We start from the raw sequence: 25,602 nt of genomic DNA, 5'->3' as shown, positions 1-25,602 counted from the left end.
TAAAACACCAAATCAAATAAATTAATGTTTTCAACTTTTAATGAATTAAAAAGTGAAGAAAATTTTACTGTAGACCTCTAATTATAACCAAAAGAGTGCTCCAATTATATACTTTTTACAACTAAAAAGGACTGGAGAATTTGTGATTATATTCATAAGTTACATATGAGAAACTCCATATTGCTTGCGTCTATTCAGAATAGCTAATCTTTTCATATTTGTGCTCTTTCATTCAGAAAATCGATCATACATGAATATATCTTCCACATATATATATATATATATATAATGGTGGTCCGTGGTCTAGTTAACTTTCAACGAATATCTACAATATTCATGAAACTCCTTAGGGGTAAACATATTCGAAAAATATCCTTTCCATAAAAACACCTATAAAGTATATATACTTCTTGAAACTTTTTATTGCTTTAAGAAATAACAAAAAGTTGTAGAAAAAAAATTATATGTATATATGGATAAATGTAATCACTAACATAAATTTTAGAAGAAAAAAACAAGTTTCCAAGTCAAAGGGTTGAGCTCAAATGAAGAATTAGTAGTGCTACTTACTGAACTTCACTTTTTATTTTTGTTTCTCTATTTTTGCCCTATATTGTTTTTTGATGAAGTCCAATTTTTATGAATAATAATAAGGTAGACATCTCATAAAAATGATTGTATAGCATATCTGCACCACGTTATGACTAGAAATGTCATATATTTGATGGTTATTTATCTAAAAATATGAAAAAAAAACAAATAATTAGTTAGCATACATACATACAAATATACACATATATAAGAGGATAAGATTATGTGGATTTTACTTTGAAGTAGTAGAGTGATATGAAATGATATGTTGAAAGGTTGTTCTTCTTAATAGTTGCTGTACATTATGTCAGTTGATAACTAAGTTATGCTGAATTCTTCACACCCTTTGCTGAAATGGCTGTCAAGATGCCCGCGTCCCATGCTGTTAGGTAGAAGAAGAAGAAGAGGAAGCAACGACCCTCTGGCCTCGAAAAGCAACTATTGGCACTGATGTTGCAGCATATACATTAGATTGCATACAGTCTAAAAGCCACCACTCCAATGGGTAAACATACAATCTATTCAAATAACAACGCCAGTTGGCTGGTCGAGAAGCTGATTCTCTGAAAGTAACCTTTTCCAGAATCTTGACTATGCATGCCTATGGTGGAGCAAGGATATCAGCAGTGGAGATTCTTCGCTAAGTTCTAGCGAACTCCATTTGCATAAGCCTAGGTAAACTATGAAGAGCCATTAGAAATGGTAAGTGAAGTACTAGAGAACTCCACCTGTCTAAAAAAAAAATTTATGTAAAAACGTGTTGTCTGCAGCAGGATAGTCAGGAACACTTTTGTCTGGAATTATTAGTTGTTCTTCTTCTCCATCAGTGGAAATTCAACTAATATAATGAATGAGGATCTGTCAGCCTCGCGAAGATACTGGACGGTACCATCCATGATTTTAACAAGTTTCTGGCTGATGTATAGGCCAAAACCTTCCCTTGATATGCTCCGACTGTAGTGGAACATATGTTGAATTAAATCGTCAGGTATCCCTGGGGATGGATGAGTGATCCTGAGAGGTGAAATGCAATATAGTAAGATTTAACGTACAGTGGAAGCAGATCAGGCTTCAAACTTCGCATGTTGCTCTATCAGACTTTAAAGGAAACCTTAGTTGAGAATTAGGAGAAAGGGTATGAGATAGTTCATTATTTGAGGAGAGATTTTATCATAATATAGGACTAAAAGATTACAAGTTCAAGTACTTAAGCATCTAGCGTTTAACCAACAACAACATACCCTTGTAATCCCACAAGTGGGATCTGTGGGTTCAAATGATTATATTTAGTCTCCTCGTTTTCATTTTTATCCGTCTTGTTGCATTTTGTTTGTTTTACTTCTTTTCACAAAGTAAACAATTTCCCCCCTTCATACAAATAGAATGGTCATATAGATGCCAAATAACTTGGAAGAATATGGATAACAAATTGCAGCTCTATGAAGCTAGCCTTACACACTCTACTCTGCTTTAGGAATCCAGCACCCCATTATTTAGAACGGGCCACGTTATCCAACTCTGTGCTTGGACGATTAGCCCCCAAGCGCAACCATATGGGACAGCCAACATCCCACCATCTTTGACGCCCCCAATTGGGCAACAATCCCTCACTACCAATCTTGGGATATGAAGAAGGAAGTCTGTTGCAATTTGGGGAGCCATGATCTACCATACTTGGCAGGCTAGGAATTGGAAGATAGATAGACAAACCATTGTACATAAAAATTTGTAGTTACACAACCTCTTTACATCACAAAGGTAGGGGTAAGGTCTGCGTATACACTATCCTCCCGAATCCCACTTGTGGAATTACACCGGATATATATTGTTGTTGTGGTACACAAATACAAAAGGAGATCAAACACAGACTATGGTTACTGCATAGTTCAAAGAGAACACATAGTTGTCGGTCTTTGTTTCGGAAATTATGTAATTAGTTTGTTTACTTTGATTCTTCTTCTACCTGGGGCCTAGATGGCTATATTACCCTTCCTAGAAGGTGATAGTAGCCCTAGGTGCTCTTTAGTTTGTATTACATTCTTGGTTGTCAATGGTAGTAGTTCATACCCAAAAAAATAAAAAAAATGCAGCTCTGTAAAATTTGGATAAATTGAGAAATTTTATATTTATTTTTTTCTTTCTTCCTTCTTTTCGGGGGTGGGGGTGGGGGGGTGGGGTGGGGGTGGGGGTGGTAATCTTAATTTGCCCCTTCTCTTTCCATCCCCTCCTTTTAACTAGGAGAAAATGTTGGATATTATACTAATATGCGTAATGTATTACTCTTATGCTCAAGGATGACAGAAAAGGATCACTGCAAAGAGTTTTAATATTTGAAATCTCAGAATCAGTGAAAACTGCTAAAAGCCTAATCGATCACTGCACTGCTACTTCTAGCCTTCTAAGTAGATTCTACCAGACCAGGAAAAAGAAATCCCGAGGCAGATTGCCCTTATTTGATACGACAACAACAACATACTCTCGTCTCAAGAGAAGTGTTTTTCAAAACAAGTTTGAAAAATACAAGTTAAACCTCACGGCTCAAGAGAAGTGTTTTTCAAAACAAGTTCGACAAATACAAGAGTTAAACAAGCTATGCTGAAAATATCGAAGAAAAGTTGAGATTTGACAGAGAAAAATAGTAAAAATAACCTAAGTAACATAAACAACAATGGTGATAAAAATGAAGAATATGATGCTCTCCCACAGGAAAGAGAGAAATCACTTGATTACCAACAGACCTTCTACTCTAATCCTCGACCTCCATTTTCTCTTCACGTCCTCAGTGAGCTAAAGATGTGTCATATATTGTCTAATCACCTCTCCCCATTCTTCCAGGATACATCTCTACCCCTCCTTAGACCTATCAGGCTATCACTGTCAACCTCCCGCACCTCCTATTAGAGCATCTATGTTCTTCCTCTTCATATGCCTTAACATCACAATCTTGCTTCCCGCATCTTGTCCACCACGAAGGCCACTGCCGCCTTGCCCCGTATATCCTCATTCCTAATTTTGTCTCTCCTAGTGTTCCCAAACATTCATGTAAGAATCCCATTTTTCATTAATTTCATATATTGGATGTGTGAGTTCTTGATTGGCCAACACTTTGCTCCATACAATATAGTTGGTCTAACAACCATTCTATAACACTTGTCATTAAGTCAAAGTGGTACATTTTATCACATAGGACACCATGTGTGAGCCTCCATTTCATCTGCCTAGCTCCAATAAGATGTGTGGCATCATCATCGATCTCCTCATTTCCTTAGATTACTGACCCATGATACTTGAAACTTCCTCTCTTAGGAATGACTTGTATATCAATCCTCACTTCCACATCCGCCACATGACGCGTCACTTGACTTGAACTTCCTGTACTCTATTTTGATTCTACTCAACCTGAAACCTTTAGATTATAGGGTTTGTCTCCAAACCTCCAGTCTATAATTAACTTCCCCGCATGTCGCGTCAATCAATACTATATCATCAGTAAATAACATACACCATGATACTTTCCCCAAAATATGTCGTATCAATTCATCCATCACCAATGCTTTACAATGGGCTAAGAATTGATGCCTGGTGCAACTCCATCTCAATTGGGAAGTGTTTCTCCGACTGTTCCCACTCTGTTCTTGGCTCCATTGTACATGTCCATCCTTAATCACTCTAATATATGCCACTTGTACATCTCTAAACTCCAAGCATAACCATAAAGCCTCCCTTGGGACTTAGTCATGTCTTTTTTAGGTCAATAAACATCATATGTAAATCTCTTTTTCTATCTCTATACTACTTCAACAATCTCCTTAAAAGATGAATGACGTCCGTAGTTGATCACGCTGGCGTGAATTTGAATTGATTCTCGAATATAGACACATCCCTCCTAATCCTCATCTCAACCACTCTCTCCCAAACACTCATAGTGTGGTCTAATATTTTGATACCCATATGGTTGTCGCAATTTTGAGTATCACTCTTGTTCTTGTACAACGAGATCATCATATCCCACATCCATTCTCCGAGTTTTTTAGTCTTCCTAAAAGTAACATTAAACAACTAAGTCAGCCATTACATACCTATTTTTCCTGCGCCGTTCCAAAATTTCATCGGAATCTCATCTTGACCCAGTCACTCTTCCCTCTCTCATCTTACGAATTGCAATTGCCCCCTTAACCACCCCAAACTTTATACACCTACAATATCCAAAATCTTGATGGCTCTCGAAGTGCTCTAAATCACCCAACACAATATTCTTGTCCCTCTACATTAAGAGTATGAAATTATCCTGCTATCTGTGTTTAATGTGCGTCTCTTCCACCAATATTTTTTCATTCTTGTCTTTAATGCACCTAATTTGGTCTAGGTTGCGAGCTCTCCTTCTCTTGCCTTGGAAAGCCTATACAACTTCTTTTCCTCATCTTTGTCCTTTAGTTCAAACACGTGTTCAAATGTTGCCATTTTAGCCGTCGTAACTGCTATTCCTGCTTCCTTCGTTCAAGTCTTGTGCCTCTTTCTATTTGTCCTCTTTTCCTCCTCTTTATTACTCTCCGCTAACTTCATGTAACCAACTTTCTGGAATTCCACATTTTCTTGCACCTCTCAATTCCACCACCAGTCCCTTCTATGTCCAGCAAAGTTACCCTCTGAAGCCCCTCCCTCACTTTCCTAGTTGCTTCCATAATACAATTAGTTGTCCTAATCTTCATACTATTTGTGTCCCCTCTAATCTCCCAAGCCTTATGTAATACATTTATTATTTAAACCCCGTATTACAAGAGAATTAAAAGATTAACACACAATAGGGCATTTTAGTGCCGTTTCAGCAACTCAGGAAGCTTTACTTGGCATTTTTCAGCTTCAGCATGGTTTGCGGTTACTTTATATACATCTGTACCTCCAATTCAAGAGAATTTACATGTTCACTTAATGGTCTCCCATGTTGATGCGGAGGAGCTTTCTTCAGATACCATTATAGAAAAAAAAGCTTTGAGGAAATGAAGAGTGGAACTTGCGCACTTCGTCACAGAACCTAAAGTCTCTACATCTGGATTAGTACTCGTAGAAGTCAAATTTCTGTAATTTACTCTGTTTAAACATTTTAAGCCACATATCATACTTTAAAAAGTCGTGTTTTCCCATAAAACAGCAAAAGATGTACACTAAGAAGCATGGAGTGTAATCACAACCTTGAGAACATAGCTAGGGATTACGTTGAGATAACTAGCAGTAGTTAGTTCCCAATCTAAAACAGGCCTATAGACTTCATTTTGACAAATGAATTGCATGCAAAATAATCAATAAATCCAAATCTGAGTGATGAGAGAATGATTACCGAAATTCAAGATGCATGATGTACATCTTCGTCCCTATACGTTCCTTCCTTGGAATTACTCTGAAATGCACAGAGGAGTCTTCAAAGGGAGTAAAGAGGATAGCTGTGGTCAAAAAGTCAGAAAGGACTTGTTGAAGCCTCAAATTGTCACCAATCAGGTACAACTGTGATACTTCGACAGGCGAGTCCCATGTGACCTGAACCTTACGCTCCTGACTAAGAATCATAACTTGGTTAATGACCACTGTAACAACTTCTCCAAGATTGAACTCACAAGAGTTCATTTCTGTATAGCTGAAAAAAATATCGCAAAGATCAGGACCAGTCCAAAAATATATAAAGATAATAAATATCCACAAAATCAGTGTCACGGAGATGCAAATACTAAAAATGGATGTGCGGTCATACAATATTAGATAAGATCAGAAATAATCACAACCACCTACTAGGGCAAGTAGCACATATAGAGGGTAAAATGAGAGAATGTTGTTTGAAATAGTTTGACCACATGTCACATAGGCCTCCAAATGCACCAGTTCTAAGATGTGAAAATATGATGAATGAATGTGTTGAAAGAGGAAGAGGTAGACCTAAAATCACATCGAAAAAAGTTTACTTGAAAAATTCATCTAAATTTTTTTTAAGAATATATTAGGATCCAGCCAAATCTAGCAAAAGATGGAAAAAATAAGTTGAAAATCCATATAGGTGATACCAACTAGAAGACTCTTAGTATAATAAGGATATAACTACTAGAGTCTAGTAGAGACTCCTTGTGTGATAATCCTTAAGTACGGAATATCGAAATAATAAGGACCCAAATAGAGCATTTTATGATGCTGAGGGTTCATATAGTCAGCCCCAACTTGATTGAGGCTTTTCGTGTAGTCATCTATGTTGCTCGGACACGGTGCAAGTATCCAATATGGGTGCAGATTAGACGTTGGATTCTTCATCACAAAAAAATTAGAATTCAGGGGTATGATCCGAGTGCAGATATGTGGTTGAAATATGACCAATAAATGTATATTACGACATATAAACTACAGATTTTGATTAGTTAAATTTATTGAACTTAAATAAATAAAACTTATTCTTTATAAACAGCAATATTTTACTCAAACAGTATCTTGCATAATAGAAAAGCATTTCATACTTAAGACAAATATATACACCCAATCAATCTATACTTCTCGGTCATAATGTAGTCAAAGTATCTAAGGTAAGTAGACCAAATCAGGCATTGATCCCACACTACACCCATGGCCTGAGCATAAAACACATACTTTGTGAAAAAATAATATCAAGAAGAGAGAAAGACATCAAAGACTTTTGAAAGCAAAGAACAGAAGAACTGATGCATCAGCTTCCCTAGCAATCTCTACAAAACGAAAAAGAAAAAAAGAAAAAAAAAAAGAACTTCCTTAGCAATCTCCCAAAATGCTAGGCACACACTTTGTGAAAAACAGGTAGGCAGAGTAGCTCTTTGCAAATATATAGAAGCTATAGCTACGATCCTGATGAGCAGAAATACTAGTGCAATGGCCTGAGCATAAAGCAGATATTTCTTCTTTACATAAAAGGTATAACAATAAATGCAGGTCAAATTATCATACCATTCCTCAATACTCTCAATATCAGTGTCGTCAATGATCTTGGCTAGTTGTTTTTGACACATTGTGCTTGTCTTCAGCAATTGCCTTTGATCCTTGCTCAAATCAGAAGATTTCAGCAGATTCTGTATGCAGTTTATCCCATTTAAAGGGTTTTTTAGTTCAAGACGAACATAAGCCAACTTTTTAAGACTATTTTTAGCAGCTTGTTCTGACAGCTTTTGTACGTGCATTGCATATTGAAGTTCTGGACTAGGAACATGCAGGAAGCACAAGACCCCAGTTACTCGACCATCGTCATCAACTTTTTTATTTGCAGAGATTAAGGCTTCAATATACTTATCCTGTTTATTAAATAACCCAAAAAACAATTTCTCACCTTCCCCACCAGCAATTACTCTATTCAATAATATCGTGAGCTGGGTTAATGTGTCTTGATCTTTAACCCTGCAACCGAAGCTATTGACTGTGAAAACTTCACCAAGAAGCATTTGATCAATGACCTCCTCCCTCTTCGACCCAGTCAACTTGTGCATAGCATCATTCCATTCCACACATCTTCCCTGCTCATCCATCACAAAAATTGGAGGAATTAAAGGAGATGGACTATGGATAATTCCAACATAATCACCTTGAACGCGACTATATTTGTCCTTAATCAGCTTTAGCCCAGTAACATCTTTTCCAGTAAAGCAAACTCCAACTATGTTTTGTTTGAAATCTCGACTACAGCAGGCATTAACCACTATTGAAATTGACCCGACCTTTTCTTGAGGACCAAGTGTTCTAAGTTTGATTTCCACATTTTTCTCCTCCTTGCCTGCAATTTAAATATCAAAGTAGAATCATTTTCAAGGAAAAAATTGAAAAGAACAAAATAAGAACATAAGTTATCGCATTGGAAGTCAAGTAGCAACACCAGAGAAATAAGACAGGAAGGGAGTGGGAACTACCCTGAATGGGGACCCTAACTATAACAACAACAATAACATACATAGTGTAATCCCACAAGTGGGGTTTAGGGAGGGTGGTGCATACACGACCTTATGTCTACCTTGTGAAGGTAGAGAGGTTGTTTCTGCTAGACCCTCAGCTTAAGTAAAGCATATCAAATTCAAGCATGGAAGGGAAATACAGTAGAGAAAGTCACGCTGAAAATAACGGAGAGCGAACAAGAGCAACAACAAATAATATGATAACTCCAGCATTGAGGTCAAAATAAAGGACAAGTTTCAGATTGCATGAGGGGCCAAAAATTTGAAAGACCGGCAATGCCCAACAGCCATGTCCAAAACAGTTCATCTAATTCCACTTCAGTTTTTGACATTTCCTTTGTTCTTTTTAGAGCTTCATGTCAGAGGTCTTTATACACGAGGAAATAAACTCAAAATGAGACCAAATATGCTAGGACTGATAAATAAACAATTTGACATAGCCGATGCAGCTCGTGCATAAGTTGTAATTTAAGAATGGAAAAATAGATAGTGTCATGAAACAATCTTTTGTTTTTTTCACACGGTACGTTCATCTATACATATTGCAAATTGAACTAACAAAGTAAATGACAAGGGTAACCAGAATATCACCTTGCAAAGCTAGGGAGAGAACACGTTTAATTGTGTTTGTTGTACCACCAATAACCAAATCAACCAAAGGTACACCTATAACATTCTCTACCGGCAATCCAGTTAGTTCAGAAACTTTAGAGTTCCATCCATTGATACGGCCTGAAGTATCAACAGCCAAAACAGGCATTGATGCTGTTTCAACGAGACGAACCATATCGTTAATATGAAGTGTATCCACTCTATCTATAATGGTATCTACAGCAGGGACATTCACAATCATTTTAGAACAATCAGCAGCCTCATCTTGCAAAGATCCTCGCAATATCAGCTGCAGGGAATGGATGGCATCCATTTCCACATCTTCCCAAGGCAGGCTCCGCCGCTTAACAACCTCCAGAAAGGCTTTAAATGATGACCTTGGGTGCATTTTTCTTCCGTCATCCTTGTCTCCAGGAAGATGTTTTGCACCACCCCACTTGATTTCTTTAGCCGTGTGGGAACGGAACCAGAAGAGGAAATCTTTTGAAGTTATTTTTACAGCAGCCATTCCACATACCGCATCACCGAGCACAGAAGCACCTGGGAAGCCAGCTTCCATGAGGCTATCAGTGTTCAGACCTGTACTATCACCATGAGATTCATTGAGCCATTCAGCTATATCTCTGATTTGGGACTCCGCAGGGGTAACACCATGCAACCAAAGCTTGTTCCTATAATAAAGTGCAGCCCCGTCACACTTTACAAGGTCCATAACATTAGGAGACTGAGTAACAATCCCCATGGGAGCATCTCTTAGAAGCATGTCACATAGAACAGTTTGAATTTGCAGTATCTGCTTTTCCTTAAGTTGAGCTGCCATTTCCACTTCTTTATTGACCTGAACACTGAAAACTTGAAGCAAGAACTCAGACGCGTACCTCAAAGGAAAAGAAAGAAATCTAGGGCAAGTGTGATGGCAAACTACCAAACCCCACAGTTTTCTTCCCACTTGCTGGTCACTATCCAGCTCATCATCTTGCTCATTAATCATCACAGACATCGCCATAGATGCAACAGTACCCATATTGGTCATGTATTGTGCATGACAGCCATGTGGAGCTCTTAATGTGGATCCACCAAGGCTCAGCGACTGAGCCAATCTTGGATCTTGAATCACCCTAATTGGTGGAGCTAAGCAATCACATATCATCCTAACCTTATTCTTCATGAAGAGAAATCTTGAAGCTTGTGGTATATCTGTAGCAGGGTAATGCAAGCCAAGATAAGGTTCTAGTTCAGGCGTACGACATTCAGCAACTACTTCCCCGTGTTCATCCTCGTGGAATTTATAAACCATAACACGATCATAGCCAGTCAAATGACTCACTTCTCTAACTAACACATCACATAACAATGATATATCCCCGCTTGGTAGAGATTGCAATTTCCGAATGGCTTTAGCTGCTAGCTTATAAGATTTTATAGCTCCTGCTGTAGTTACAGGGACCTCGTGTGGATCCACAGGCTCCAAATCTATTACTAATCCAACCTCAATGCGGTGCAGAATCGCATAGAAAGGCTTGCCTGAGTTTTTACAATGAACCAAAATAGGATTTAGCAAACTAAGTTCTCCAAAGCTGACTGCTTTTTCAAGGGCAGAAGCACCTGAAGATCGAAAAAGTTTCCTGACATCTGTTCCAAATGTCAGAGCCTCTTGCTGTTCGATGCTTGGAACTGCATGAGGTGTCAAGTCCAACATTTCTGGTGCATTTTCGCTATAGGCTATGACAGCAAAGTTTTGCGCATCAATAGCAATCATGCATCCAAACGGCTGAATTAGACTTCCCCTTTGCATTTTCTGGAGATAATCAGATACAGTTGAAGATGGAACATTGCTAGTGGAATTAGACAAGTTAACTGAACTAGAGTAATCAAATTGTTGCTCAGACTCCTCAAACTCCACATGAAGCTTTGCATCAACTGGAGTCTGAGCAATAACTCTAGCACTACGCCTAGATCTAGCTGAACTGCCCCTTGAGCAATTCGTCTTGTTTGTTGTAGAACTAGAAGACATCTCTCTCTATCCTCAGAATTTCAGTTTCTCTAGCTATCTTTTGTATAGATTCTTAACCAAAATTGGGGATGGAAAAAACTCCCATATGTTATTAGTAAAAGCCTAGAAGAATCAAGAATCTGAAATGAAACAACAAAAAATTGAAGACCAGACAAAAGGTCTCACCTTTTATTTAGAATAAAAATAGTACCAAAATAAGGTGATAAAGAAAAGAAAAGTTACAGCAAGAATCCACCAAATTCAACAAGAATAAAAGGTAAAAGTTGATACCCACTTGAACTACCTTGTACCAATCCAAGATTCCTCCATGTGAACAAGCATCAAAAGCTCTAATTCTTCAACTTATGCTTCTTGATTGTCAATCATTCAGCCAAATCAAGAAAAATAGTCAGCTAAAAATAGAGTCTTTAAGCATATACTTTTGTTGGGGCTTTACCAAAACACCTTTAAATACACTCAACAATGCCACAAACAATTAAATTTGCTGTAACTAATTGACATTTGGTTGTCTACACAGGATGATGCTCCACATGAGACCACAACAGCACTCACAAAATACTTATTTTAGGATTTAAGCCTTTTTTTTTTTTTTTGGATTTTCTCCCTGAAAAGGGAAACCACTCTCTGCCACTATTTTTTGTTTGGATGTTCTTTGTTTCTTATTTCGGTTCGATATGCTTTGAGTCGAAAATAAATTTTTTGTGTAATGATAAAAATTGCATATATTTTATTCAGACTTTATCAAGTGGATATGTTATTTATACCGAATATTTCAATTTGTTCAAAAAGAAATAAGTAAATTTTACTTTTGTTTATAATTTTAATTTTTTCATATCATCATATTTAAAATTTTGCAAATGTAAAAGATGTTTGATAGATTTTACTTTTTTTAAGTTAAAAAGATTCAAAAATTATCTTAAATATGTATTAAATTAAAATCAAATAAATAAATTAAGAAAAAAATAATGATTCAATAAATCTAGATAAGAGTTACTATTGAATTTTGTCATCACAATAAGAAAAATTAATAAAAAATTAACAAAAAGGTACATTAAAGCATAAATCAGTTTATTTATTTATTTTCTTCTTGGCTCATCTAAACTTGATAGATTTCTTTTTTCTTATTTTTCAAATTCAATATCTTATTTTATAATAGTAAATTCAGTTGAAAAATCATTTTTATAAAATAACAATAACAGCTGAATTGTAAATGAGAACAAAATTTATTCAATAATTATATACTCGGTTGAAAATTTTGAATATTATAACATACATAAAATGAATGTTGTGGGCAATATGATGAATTATGTTTTTTGATTCAGTTTTCCAACAAAAAAAATTAAAAATGAATGTAAATTTTTACATAAATGTTGTTTTTCTCTCTCTATTTTCTAGCTCTTGTACATATAATATACTATAAATAGATTTGGCTCCTTCTCTTTCGTCCTTTGCCTATAAATGGAGATTTGACTTAATTATCATTCACAACTTGATACAGAGTCGTGTAGACATAAAAAAAATCAAGAATAAAAGGAAATTCTAGGTGATATAAAAAGCTATGGCTATTGCAATACAGGAAATAATATAAATATTTGAAAAGGTCTTTCTCTATTCGTATTTAGGAAATATTTTTCGATTTTTTCATATTCTATTGACCAACGAAATATTAATGTGTAAATTTGCTTTTTTATTTATATGAAAAAAGTTATGAAGCATTTGAATCGATTACTGTTTATATAAAACATCGCTATAAGTTGCTAGTGATATTATGCTTATATGCATATACATATTTTTCAAAGTATTACTTATAGGAGGGAGGAAAGAGGAAGGGAGTAGAGATTCGGGGTGTGTTCGATACGAAATTTCTTAGTTAATTTTGTGTACGATATGTAATAAAAAATATTATTTTAATATAATCTAAACAAATACGATAAAAGATAAATAAGTAGTAGGGAATGAAGGATGGATGAAAATGAGATGTATTAAAGAACATGGAGGATATAGAGCTGTTCAGAGTTAGGGTAAAAAGCGAACCAAATCGATTCTATTTGGATTTGATTTGATTTATTTTATATTTTTAAAGTTTAGAAATAATCGAATCGGGTTAATATTATATACATTATTTATAAATCATATATATGTTTTCATCAAATTTATTTATAATTTAATTATAAGCAAATATCTCTAGTGAGAACATTTATCTTATGGTTTCATATATATAGATGTGTATGATAATCGTGAATTGAAATTGTCATTGTCACTCTCTTCCTTAGCCAAAATAGTGAATTTCGAAGCTTTATTCATAGTAAATCTAGTGATCAAAAATTTTGTGACGTCAGTCATTTTAACTATTTTCGTTTTGGACGTGATTTCCCAACAGCTTCCAAGAAACTAGCACACACGCGTATTCGTTCTGTTTGCAACCAACCACCCTCAATTGTGCTAATATATGGAACTAGATGCACAAAGACATGGCTTTTGACGTCATTTGCGATGAAAACAAAAAAGGCAGCCCGATACATTAAAGCTCCAGAGAAGAACCCTATTGTACAAAGTCTTACCTTGCATTTCTACTGAAGGCTGTGTTCAAGGGTTTAAACCCGTGAACTCTCATCACACGACAACAACTTTTCCATCTAGAAAAGTAAGGCAGGTGCGTAAAATCATACTTGAGTCCAAGTTTTTTCTCAATATAAGTCTGTAATCGGAGACACCAATGTCGCAATTGTTTAATGTGAAAGCTAGCTGAGAACCATCAAGTGAGCACAGTGTGTGCATCTCTTTCAATAGACACGAGCGATATCAGCTTATTCCCTTGAAAACCACACATTCAAGGTTTATGTGCTCTAGTGTCAAATGGACGATACACAGAGATGTTACAGCTAAAAAAAAACAGAGATTAATATCATCAGATGATGAACACTTGTTGACATATGGAAATAAATACGAAAAAGATGCTTTATCTCGACAGGCACAACATTTCCATATCCATAATCTAGTTAGACCACCACTTCAGTAAAACTGGTTCCAGAGAAGAAAATAACGACGACATAAACCTACTAATCCCCTCTTTGTCTGTTAAAATCCTTACGAGTTCTGTGACTCACATAAAACTCATGCATTTCTGTGCAATCACCAGACACTTAGATATTCTAGATGTCCGTTATAGTAAATAATAATGGTATCATGGTTAGCTTCTTAGATATTCTAGATGTCCGTTATATCAAATAACAATGGTATCATGGTTAGCTTGCACGCACCTCAAATAATTGATCAACACATGTACAAGGTAACTCTAGGTTGCTTAGACAGATGAGAAGAAATTACCTAGTATCGCCGGATTTGAACCAAGATTGGTTCACAAGGCTGTTACTCCAGCTCATCGGGTGATAGGCCACCGCCTTGATCAATTTATCCGTATTCTAAAAGTCCATTTTGTTTATGGTACAGGAAAGAACCAATTAATGTTGAAGGAACTATTTTCAGATACACCAACTCTAATGAGTTAAGCAGTTACAAAATCCTGGTCAGAACATAGAAAACAGGCTCTACTTTCAACTACAGCAAGCTGTAAAAATTGAACATAGCTAAGCATTTCTGGAAGTACAGTAAGTAACTAGTAGAGAATTTTCTTCGTTTTGAAAATAAAAAGCTGATATATTTAGCCGAATCCTTTTTGAAGAATCCTTGCAATTTCTGATAAAAAAGTGACTTGCAACCCACCATTTGGTGAGACTATTTTGTCATTGTAGTTGAAGGAACTTAGCAGATAACAAAGGTCACAGTAGAAACTACGTAATGGATGCAACGATTAACATGAGATGATAAATATTTCTAACTCAACAAGGAAAAGCTGCTCAGTATTAAATGAGATGTTCCGCCAGCACCAAGACAACCCTACTGAACGTACTCAGAAACGAAAAACCACACCTGGCCATGAGAACTTAATTTTACTCCCCCCCCCCCCCCAAAGCATCGGCATTTTTCTACCATTAATTTAATACCTTATCCAGAAAATATATCTATCACTGCATACTGCCCAAATAAAAGAACCTTAAGAGAGAAAAAGTATCTTGGACAAAAAAGGTTTATAGGTGCAATCAAGGAATTAAAAAACTTACCTATCTGTAAACATAAACAAAGAACTATAAATAAAACAAAATTTAGTATGCATTCAATAATAGCTGGCTGTGAATGTAAAACATAACGTCATTCCTACAATTTTACACACGTGTTACACCTAATAATGATCTGCATGGAAACACAAAGATCCAAACCTTAAAAAGTAGTATGATTGTGAAGCTCAGAGTGCCACCACTATCCAGAAAGGGGATGCAAAACAAAATTTAGTGTGCACTCAATAATAGCTGGCCTGTGAATGCAAAACATAACGTCATTCCTAAAACTTTACACATGTTTTACACTAAAGAGTGATTTCCATGGTTTCCAGACCTTAAAAGTAGTATGGTTGTGAAGCTCAAAATATCACTCTTCAGAAAGTGCAAGACCACCCTCAGACATACATTTTAGCAAACTCCACACACAATTCGTGATCCCGTACATCTCCCCAGCCTCCCCATCCCTTGAAACCAGCCTGATATCCTGCCTGGTGATCATATTTCCGAACTTCCCATTCTGGTTTGATATTTGCCACTTTATCAAGTTCATCGACAACAATATTCACATTGCCATTGTCCATACAAGCTAGATTACGACTATGACCTTGATGCAAACCACATTTCCCAAAATGAACGGCACTGGTCCTAGACCCACGTAATGTGTAAACTGGAGAACCAAATGAAGGATAAACTGTCGACCACATTGTTATATCCCAATTGTAATCATCAAAAGTGCAAAATCCTGCTGCCTTATTATGAATTTTCCTCCACACTGTCCGGTTAAATGCATAACCCACATTGCCCATCCTTTCTGCAACTAAAGATTCCCATCCCTCTCCCCTCGACTTCACTTCAGATGGCGCTAGATTAGCAGCATAACAATCGGGACACTTTTTTGACTTCAACTCAGTAAGTAACTGCATATTGCGATATGCATTGGGATAAATGAAATGGTCTTCTTCTATGAAGAGAATATGACCTGAGTGGTGACGAGTCTCTGTTAGCCCATCCCACACAGTATTCATCATCCACCACCAATGATGCTTCAATGACACAATTGTTGGTGACCGATGGTTCCCATACTGATCAGGAGTTCCCTCACATTGTTTCTCAACTGGATCATCTTTATCTTTACAATCTCTAGGCGATACACCTGGAAAGCTATTGGAAAAGATGTGAGGTGAGTAAGGGGCAAATATTTGTTTCACTTGGCAGAACTTGATGCCTTCCACAATCTTGTTCATCTCTTCAAAATATCCATCATGACTAACAATCAGCAGAGTCTCACTAATTCCTTCCACGCGAGAAAGGCTATCGATCACGATTTGAAGATACTGAGGCCGGTTATGAACATACAAAACAATAACTACATGATCTTTCACTAACTTTGGATACAAATCCAAGTTTCTTGGAGGGATCTGATTCCTCTTATTCAAGCTCACAGACAACTCATTTTGCAAGAGGAGTTTCGGAATTTTCGGTTCAATAATTTCAATACTTTCAGTACTCTCATAAATGTCACTGTTTATCAAACTAGAAATTGTATTACTCCTAAAGAGAATCAAAATTAAAACTATTCCAAACACAGTTATCAATGCTAGAGATACTAAACGCCTAAAAACTGCATCTTTCATTTTTCCTTTTTTACATGAAGCCATAACTAAACTATCTCTATAACACACACAAAAAGAAACAACCCTATCAAGAACAGGAAATGAATCCAACTTGTTAAAAGCTAAAAAAGCTATCACCAAAGAACTGACATTAAAACAGTAGCTTACAGATCAAAAAGGAGAATCAAGAATCTTCAAAGTTGGATTTTTTAGCACACCCAATGAAGAGATTTACAACCCCAACAGTACTGAACTTGAAGAATTTCAGATGTAGTGATGAAAATAGACAAACCCCATCAATATGGAAACTAGAGGGTTTTTTGACAAATTCCAAAAGGGAGATAATATCAAAGATTGATCAAAACTATATGAAAATATCAAATTTTGGAGGCTCAGATTTATGGCAAAATATCCAAGAACAGTCAAAGTGTGCAATAAAGTCCAGTACAGAAACGACTAATGAACAATTAAGAAGTGAAAAGTCTTGTGGACACAAAAGTAAGAGACCTAGATCTTTTGGGGGCTAATCTAGAGATATGATAGACTTTGGGTTCTTCAGTGGAATTTTCACAAAAGTACTAGAGGGGGGTGGGGGGTTGTTAATAAATTGAAGTAGATTTAAAGTTAAACTAAAAGAGATCACATCATAAAGTTCATTTTCGACCTAATTGGACTTTTCTCTCCCCTCTCATATAAAATATCAAATACTTATCTAAATGCATAATTTATTTTACTATATTTGTAAAATTTCTATTATTACGTTATTTAATAAAGTAATATATATATTAATTAATTAAGATTATGTAAAATGGATTGTAAATTAAAATGCATGGGGTGAATGTATTGTATTATCCGGTGCGGATATGTTTTTTCATTTCTTACTATTTAAAAATATACAAAAAAATTCTACTCTTTCCTATACACCACTTAACGCGATGTATCAGGATGTTGAATAACGTATTCGAAATTGATAAGTAATGTATCGGGACGTTGAAGAGTGTATCTGAAATCAAAACGCGGTGAATCAGATTGTTTTAAGGTGTATCCGTATTCCATTAAAATTTAAGAAAATTTTGTAATTTGAAAAAGAATAGAAATAACATGTAATTAGCTATTAGTACTATATCTATAAAATTCCCTATAAAATATACTACTAGGTATTGGTGCTTTGTATTGGCGATTTGTGTTGATGGTTGGTGATTATCTATTATGGTGATTGATGATGATGATGATCTTCAGTATAATAAAAGGTTTATGTGATAGGCGAGAGGAGAAGTGTTGTTTGCAAGCGAACCCAATAATGCCACGAGGCGGAGAGCCTTTCGATGAAGCCTGCATTGATAGATTGGTGATTAGTGGTGTAGTCAAAAATTAGGTGAAGAATGTACAAAAATCTCATCTCAAGTGTGTTGAAGCTTTACAAAATTAAATATACGCTCATAATGTTGACAATTGACATTTACACGCCACATATTTTTTGACAAATTATACGCTAGATGACCGTTTTGCCTATTATGTTGGTGATGATGATTAGTAGTGACAACTGAAAACATCTAAACTATTGTGATTTGAGGCAATGATGGTTATGGCTAAGAGTAACAAATGAGTGAATCAAATTGAATATGAATCGATCAAACGAGTTACATAAATGGATAAAATACTCAATTCAACTCATACCTTAAATAGATAAAAACGAGTTACCTTACGAATAAAGTAAATAATTATTATAGTAAAATCTTGTTCAAAGGTTTCAAAACAAAATATTTTATCACACACGTCACCCTCACTCCCCCCCCCCAAAAAAAAATCCCTTCCTAAAAAGAAAGTTAATATAGATTTGCTTCAGTACCCCCACCACCCCTTAATCAACACCAAACATAAAAAATATATAAATACTTTTTTTTATGAATAAATATTTTTTATTTATTGTACCCATTTCACCATCCGCTTATAATAAGTAATATGAATATTATTCATCCTTTGTCTATTTAAATGAATTGAATATCCAATTAATTTAAAACAGATAAATATGAATAAATACTTATATAAATTATCATTCTGTCACCCCTAGTTATGAGAAATAATAATGGTTCTGGTTGGTGAGTAGTATTAGTATTTGATAAATGATAAATAACGAATTCAGTTAGCAATGGAAGTAGATGGAGTAATGCCATCTTTGTTAAAAAAGAAATTTGATAGATAACATTTGGTTAATGATATCAATACTTTATTATAAATCTTATTTAAATTTTTTCAAAGTCATAAATAATATTTGACTATATCTTTTTTTAAAAAGAACCTTAATAATTGCGATTTAATTAAAATGTTAAAATAAATCTATTTAATAATATTTTTTAAAAAAATAGGAGAGCATTCACATATAGTCACTCAAAAATTATCTAATTATTCTCCATAACTATAGTTTGATAATTATAATTCGTAACTACATGATATAGGGAGGAGAGAGGCGAATGAGACTGGGAGAGAGAGGCGAGAGGCGAGAGAGAGGGCAAAAAGTGTAAGAGAGGTAAAATGTATATGTATATCGCTTAGATAATTGTATATTATACATATGCATATTTATATATAGCAAGCGAGATAGGGAGGGAGAGAGAGAGGCGAGCGAGATTGGGAGAGAGTTAAATTGTATATGTATATCGATTAGATAATTGTATATTATACATATGTATTTGTATATTATGACGAATTATACATTTATAAATGTGGCTAATTGTACACACTCGAAGTCAGCCCACGTAATTAATATATATGTTAGTCGTGAGTGATAATTATAACAAACTATAGCTATGATAAGTAATTAAATAGTATAAATTTGCTTAACCATGTAGTTTTCCCCTGGAAAAAATAATTTTGATAAAATCTGAATACTAAGATTCAAACTTTATCGTGTTGATAAATGAATGAAAACAAATAAGGTTTAAATAAGTGATTGATAAAGATGTATATATTCGTCAATTTTATCACTTAATGTGGAATTTGTTTTTATTATGAGCAAGTTATTATTGAAAAAATATTTACTTCAAATCAGAGGTGGATTTATGTAAATCGAAGAGCTTGTCACGTCATTTGAGGGTTTCTATTGAAATTATATATATAATGAGAATACATTCACGATGGAAAATATTTAAAGGAAATTTTAAAAATAGCTAAAATTAGATTAATAATCAAGTACAATAACTATCATTTGCTTAATTACGACTGGTAGCTACATGGGGAGAGGCGAGCGAGATTTGGAAAGGGAAGAGAAAGATGAGCAAGAAAGAGGCAGAGAAAGGAGAGAGGCTAATTGTATTTATATATCTGCTGAATAATTGTATATATGTAACTAGTATGTATATATGTCAATGATTGTATTTGTATGTCTGCTGATTGTATATGTAATTAGTATGTATATGGTCGACAAATACAGTTTGTATCAATGTAACTGTATCAACGGATATAATTGTATCAAGTTCGTCATTTGTATGAATATTGTATCAACCAATACATATACATTTGTATTTTGTATCGATGAAAAGAATCTATATAGTTGACACTCATCATTACCATATGTAATAATTGATTGTTATCATTTGTATTTGCATTGAAAGAGAAGAGAGATATAGAGGCGATAGAAGGGATCATAGAGAGGAGAGATGCGAGGAAGAGATGGCCAAGAAAGGAGAGAGGCAAGCGAGAGTGCAGAGGGAAAGAGAAAAAAATAACTACAAAATCCTAACTATAACTACAAATTATAATTCTTTCAAAAACTACAGTGGTGTATTGTAAATACATATCACTTGCAGATATTGAGAAGCATCACATTGGTAAATATCATGTGAAGATACAAAAAATATCAAGATTTTCTGTAAGATTCAGATGCTTACTTCTGAAATGATTGTCAAAACAACAAAAAAGCACTTGCATCATGTAGTAGAGACCTTTGTTACCTTCTCTTACATTATCATCTTTCGTATTCAAAACGAATCTCCAACTCCAGGAAATTTCGGAAGTGTTTTCACTTTTTCAAGGACTTAAAAAGTACTGCTGTCACATATTTGGTGCGAAATCTATGTGTTGAACTTAGTACCACCATTGATTGACTGCTACGCGTTTTCTGTATGTAAAGATGGTTCAATACTGCTGGTAATGGCTTCCGAAATGTCTCCACACTACCAGCAGATGAAGACGGTTGGTCCAGGGGTGTCTGTTGCAACAGAGGCGGCAAATCAGGTAGTTTTTCGCTAAAATCTTCTGAACTGAAAGGTGCATTGCTATAGCTTGACTCAGGGGAAGGAGGTGCGTCTGACCAATTGGTGTTATTTAGGACCTCTGGAATAATATCCTGCATAACATATGAGTTAAAAGAAGAATCATTGTGTTGATTATAGGAAATGATAATGACATAACAGCGTAATAGTCAGAGACGATTAACATGCTCCTTATAGACTATTGTCCTTTAGGCTTCATCATATCAAGCAAGTAGTAGAATCTTCAGGTTCAGCACAATAAGGCATTTGCAGTAACAGTATACAGAGAGGTCACCTAGCTTGCTTGGAAATATTAGTGGCAGTGGCTAAATTGTCTTGCATTTTAAAAAGGAAGCAAGCACTCGAATTAACTAAATCTGAAAGAACTCCGTCTTCGAGCATTGCAACTGTATGATTGTGCAATGTCTTTTCTAATGTCGAGTGCCTGGTTTTAATTGAGCTCTAACATCACCGTAGATCTTAGTAATTAACAAAAACTTAGATCTTAGTAAAGCCGGAGAAGATTAAACAAAGATTTTCCCAAGTGTAAAGGTGTACAAGATACTGAGAAGTAAGAGAAAAGAAAACAACACACAATGCCATAGAGCCACAGATAATGCTTTTTCTTGGCCTCCCCGACCAGATTCTTTTTCAGAAAAGACTAATTAGGCAGTTATATTCATTACACGTCTTTGAAATCCAAACTATTGATAACAGATTTACAGGTGAATCCTTTCAGTTTTAAGTAGTATATATCCCAGATGATACAATCTCGTTAGCACCCCATGATATAACTAACAGATTAAGCACGTTGAAGGAGTTTAGTTTTGCTTCTTCGTATTGCTTTTGTTTTTTCACCTTGTTTGGCAATAATCTATTTTTCTGGTCTACATGTGAGTCGTATACTTGTGGGATTACATATTGTGTATGTTGTTGTACATGTGAGTGATATAACAGCTATTCTTACATTAGATGGTGAATTTTTCTATGCCCGTTGAAAATCTCGGAGGGCACAACGGCTGAAAGAGCAAAAATTATTATTAGGCCTGGAAATAGGTAACGATAACTGCATCAGATGATGACAAGACCTGGATTTAGGAAGCAGCACTGTAACCTTATCTTCAAGCTACTTGTTTTAACTTCAGATCTTATCCCAGTATCTCAATCTTGTCACTGCCTAACAGGACTATTTACCACCTTTTCCCTCAAATACTTTAGCATATAAATAATTTATGCTTTCACAACTAACGTCTCGCCAGTCATATTGACATATGCAAATGGATGATCATTTTACTGTGGCATATATCGACAAGGAGATCAAATGAATCACACCGAGTATCCAATGTTGAGAGCTAAATCAGAATGGTTCACAAAAGATTACCTGCAAGTCCAAGACATTGAACACATTTCCCGTATCATCACGTTCATATGGATAATCTGGAGCATATCTCCATTGTCCATCTACAATAAACCGGTAATGATACACGCCTGATGGAAACACCTTCATGACAGTGAAGTCTTTGTCTGTTCTTTGTAGGAAATCTCTATTGTAAAAAAAAGTGAAATCACTTCGTAAACAAGATTACGGGACAGAATACAACAAAAGAAAGAAGAATCAATCAGACATACTTTGTCTTCCAGCCATCCCATGATCCCTCAATAGCAACTTCATGTCCCCCATGACTCCATGTGATCATTGTTGGTATCCCATTTTCACAAGGCATATCCCCATACTCCATTGTCTTTTGCACTATGTTACCACTTTGATTTTGCATTAATATTTCATCAGGCCTTTGTAAGGGGAAAATTGGAACCTGCAGAATAGAGTTTCTATAAAGATGAATAGTTGGAATCTAACTGAACATAGAGGAAAGTTTCAATACCTGAATTCTACTAAAAGTTCCACTGAGGAAATGAAACAAGTGAGCTGTAAAAAAACAAGGGGCATATATTTATGCTTCATATTTATTATGTCAGTTGGTCCCCTCCATATTATGTGACTAACAAATGGCCAAATGATCTTCTTTTGAGTCCAATAACATACCAAACACAACACATTAACCCCACAAAATTTGTACAACAGGCAGGAATCTTATACTACTGCCACTTAAATCTCCAACCTCCAAAATTAACTTACTCCACTTCAGGCAAAAACCACCTACCAAATATATTCTTCATAAAACACAATTATAGTTCAAGAAGAGCTTTAAAACAATTTAAGCATTCCCTTCTAAAGTATACTGCCAAAAAGTTAAACGAAAAAGATCTACAGTACTTATAGAAGACTTGATTTTCTTGAAACAGATACATTACATACATATAACACACACCTTCACTCCAAATAAAAGAACACCAATGACTTGCCATAACACAAGGTTAAATAGGTAAGTTATGGTACTAGGTCTAACTAAATCTAAAACTAAACTCATCAGGTGAAGATTGTCTATGCCTATATACGTAAACCACCAGTCCATTGTTCAATCAATGTGGGATTCTAGCCACTCTAACACCCCCTTCGGGCTACGCCCAACTGGTCCATATATATATATATATATATATATATATAGACCAGACTTTGATACTATATAAAGATATGATTATAACAACAGTATATCCAGTGAAATTTCACAAATGAGGTCTAGGAAGGATAAATGTCCATATCAACAACATACTCATTGAAATTCCATAAATAAGGTCTAGGGAGGATAAATGTAAGCAGACCTTATCGCTACCTCGTGAAGGTAGCAATATTGTTTCCAAGAAACACTCGATTCAAGAGCAACAAATCATATACAAAGAAGAAGGAGACAGCGAAAAGAATACAGCAAGCAACACGGAGTTGGTGCAAAGTCTACAATGAATATATGACATTTGAGTCTAATTTAATTTCAAAAGGATTTTGCCTAAGTCTATATAAGTAAACCACCCGTCCATTCCGCTACTGATGTGGTGGGGGTGCTAATCCACTCTAACATAATAAAGAAAAAAATTATATCTTGATAATGCCAACCTAACTTACATAAAAATATACTATAACACTTATCTCCTCTTACCTGTGGAGTGAAATCCAAAGGAGAGTGATGATAAGCTTTAGGACTATGAGGAGGAGACTGAACCATAGAATCTGGAAACAAACCATACTCCATATATTCCTCCTCTCCATGTTCTTGATTCTTGATTCCAGAGCTCTCTGCACTTTCTCCTTCTTTCTTCTTCCCACTCACATTCCCCATTACTGCATAATACAAAAACCCCAATTCATATCTCAAACAAAATCATCTAAATTCCATATCTAAACCTCAAAAAAACACATAAAAATCAAATCTTTCCTAATATTACATATACACAAAGACTAAAGAAAAGGTAAGCCATGCCAGTTAAAGGGAAAAAAAACTAGATATACAGATAGAGAGAGAGATGAAGGATTTGGTAACTTACCCATTACTATAATTTTACCTTTATATATGTATAAAAATTTAGAGGAACCCCAGAAAGCAGATCAAGAATTTTAACTCAAAGAGCAGGTAACATGATTTCTGCAGCTTTGTGTAATTGATTGATGGAAAGCTTTTTTTGTCATTTTTCTCTCTTTTTACTTCAACTGCTACTCTTTGTGATGAATAAAGAAAAGGCAACTGAAATAATGGAGTTAAAAAAAAAAGTGTTTTTATTCTCCAATGAGTTTGGAAGATACTTTGGTAGACTAATGATGCTTTGTTTAAATAAAGGAATGTTCCATTATTTTGGAAAAAAGTTTCATCAGTTTTTTTCTTTATATATATTATACACTGCCAATCACATCTTGCAAACTGCACATTATATACTTAAATTACTTTTTTACCCTTTTAACCGTTCAAAATCGAATCGAAACTGATAACTTGAATAAATATAAGTTGCTAGTTTTATCGATAATGAGTTACTTTAGTTTATCAGTTCTAATAATGGTTTTTTTTTAAAAAAAAAGAAAGGACAAGTATACTCCGAACTATCGTAAACTGTATGCAGATATATTCCGTCATATTTTTGAGATATTGGTGCCCCAAGAACTAGAGCGTATATGTCATTTACTCTAGTGGAAGTCTAAACAGGGACACGTGGCGCAGTCTTATTCATCGATCCGATGTCGGGTCGGTCGATAAGATTATGACAAGTGTATTTCCGTTAGTATAAATGATATATATGCTCTAGTTTTTGGGTCCCTAAATGTGAAAGGGGTATCTGCATACCATTTACAATTGATCGGGTGTATATTTGTCCTTTTTCCTTAAAAACAATATTGAGTTATTGATTCTTAACGGTTTGAGGTTTTTCTTAACAGATTGACCAAAAATATGATAGTAAATTAAATGATTATATTTATATCATTTTATATAAAGTCCTTGATTCAGAGTTTAATTTCATATTTTTACTTCTAATTTTCTCAAACTCTCGATTATTCTATAATGTGAGTGTTTTTGCTTT

General features: G+C 35.0%; 3 protein-coding genes and 1 long non-coding RNA gene across 11 annotated transcripts; all 4 read right to left on the bottom strand.

Moving 5' to 3' along the window:
* Window positions 1-701: 701 nt before the first annotated feature.
* Window positions 702-12,687, bottom strand: PHYF (phytochrome F). 5 transcript variants are annotated; one of them, NM_001320517.1, is given in 5 exon segments: window positions 702-1,605; window positions 5,927-6,220; window positions 7,543-8,359; window positions 9,126-11,279; window positions 11,435-11,825. In NM_001320517.1, coding segments are annotated over 4 exon segments (3,357 nt in total). In that variant the 5' UTR covers window positions 11,161-11,279; window positions 11,435-11,825; the 3' UTR covers window positions 702-1,394.
* Window positions 12,688-13,620: 933 nt separating this feature from the next.
* On the bottom strand, window positions 13,621-15,129 carry LOC138337241 (uncharacterized). The gene is made up of 2 exons (XR_011210784.1): window positions 14,488-15,129; window positions 13,621-14,042 (listed from the first exon to the last, which is right to left on the bottom strand). It is a non-coding gene; the product is annotated as an uncharacterized lncRNA (long non-coding RNA).
* Window positions 15,130-15,312: 183 nt separating this feature from the next.
* Window positions 15,313-17,462, bottom strand: LOC101259650 (alpha-1,6-mannosyl-glycoprotein 2-beta-N-acetylglucosaminyltransferase). Its single transcript, XM_010325596.4, has one exon. The coding sequence runs from the start codon at window positions 16,934-16,936 to the stop codon at window positions 15,674-15,676; it is 1,263 nt and encodes a 420-aa protein (XP_010323898.1). The 5' UTR covers window positions 16,937-17,462; the 3' UTR covers window positions 15,313-15,673.
* Window positions 17,463-20,613: 3,151 nt separating this feature from the next.
* On the bottom strand, window positions 20,614-24,931 carry LOC101055581 (Tau1). Of its 4 annotated transcripts, none has more exons than XM_010325295.4 (5): window positions 24,580-24,931; window positions 24,195-24,376; window positions 22,771-22,955; window positions 22,523-22,685; window positions 20,614-21,236 (listed from the first exon to the last, which is right to left on the bottom strand). In XM_010325295.4, exons 1-5 carry the CDS (start codon window positions 24,581-24,583, stop codon window positions 20,910-20,912), a joined length of 861 nt encoding a protein of 286 aa, XP_010323597.1. In that variant the 5' UTR covers window positions 24,584-24,931; the 3' UTR covers window positions 20,614-20,909. The 4 variants fall into 4 exon arrangements, with proteins under 4 accessions (XP_010323597.1, XP_010323598.1, XP_010323599.1 ...); XM_010325296.4 differs by having other exon boundaries at window positions 24,598-24,886; XM_010325297.4 differs by having other exon boundaries at window positions 24,481-24,582.
* Window positions 24,932-25,602: the final 671 nt, after the last annotated feature.

Source organism: Solanum lycopersicum, chromosome 7 (genome assembly GCF_036512215.1).
Source record: "Solanum lycopersicum chromosome 7, SLM_r2.1".
NCBI lineage: Eukaryota > Viridiplantae > Streptophyta > Magnoliopsida > Solanales > Solanaceae > Solanum > Solanum lycopersicum.
This window is presented reverse-complemented; position numbering and strand designations above follow the sequence as displayed.

Excerpts from the sequence above, each read along its gene's own strand:
- LOC101055581 (XM_010325295.4), bottom strand. Across the intron at positions 22,956-24,194 it reads CTTTGGATTTCACTCCACAG|GTTCCAATTTTCCCCTTACA; the intron begins GTAAGAGGAGAT and ends TCTATTCTGCAG. Across the intron at positions 22,686-22,770 it reads TGGGATGGCTGGAAGACAAA|AGATTTCCTACAAAGAACAG; the intron begins GTATGTCTGATT and ends TTTTTACAATAG.
- PHYF (XM_026031809.2), bottom strand. The coding sequence starts at position 11,160 with ATGTCTTCTAGTTCTACAACAAACAAGACGAATTGCTCAAGGGGCAGT. Across the intron at positions 8,360-9,125 it reads TCTCTCCCTAGCTTTGCAAG|GCAAGGAGGAGAAAAATGTG; the intron begins GTGATATTCTGG and ends TTTAAATTGCAG. Across the intron at positions 1,606-5,926 it reads ATCATGCATCTTGAATTTCG|GATCACTCATCCATCCCCAG; the intron begins GTAATCATTCTC and ends TTCACCTCTCAG.
- LOC101259650 (XM_010325596.4), bottom strand. The coding sequence starts at position 16,936 with ATGGCTTCATGTAAAAAAGGAAAAATGAAAGATGCAGTTTTTAGGCGT.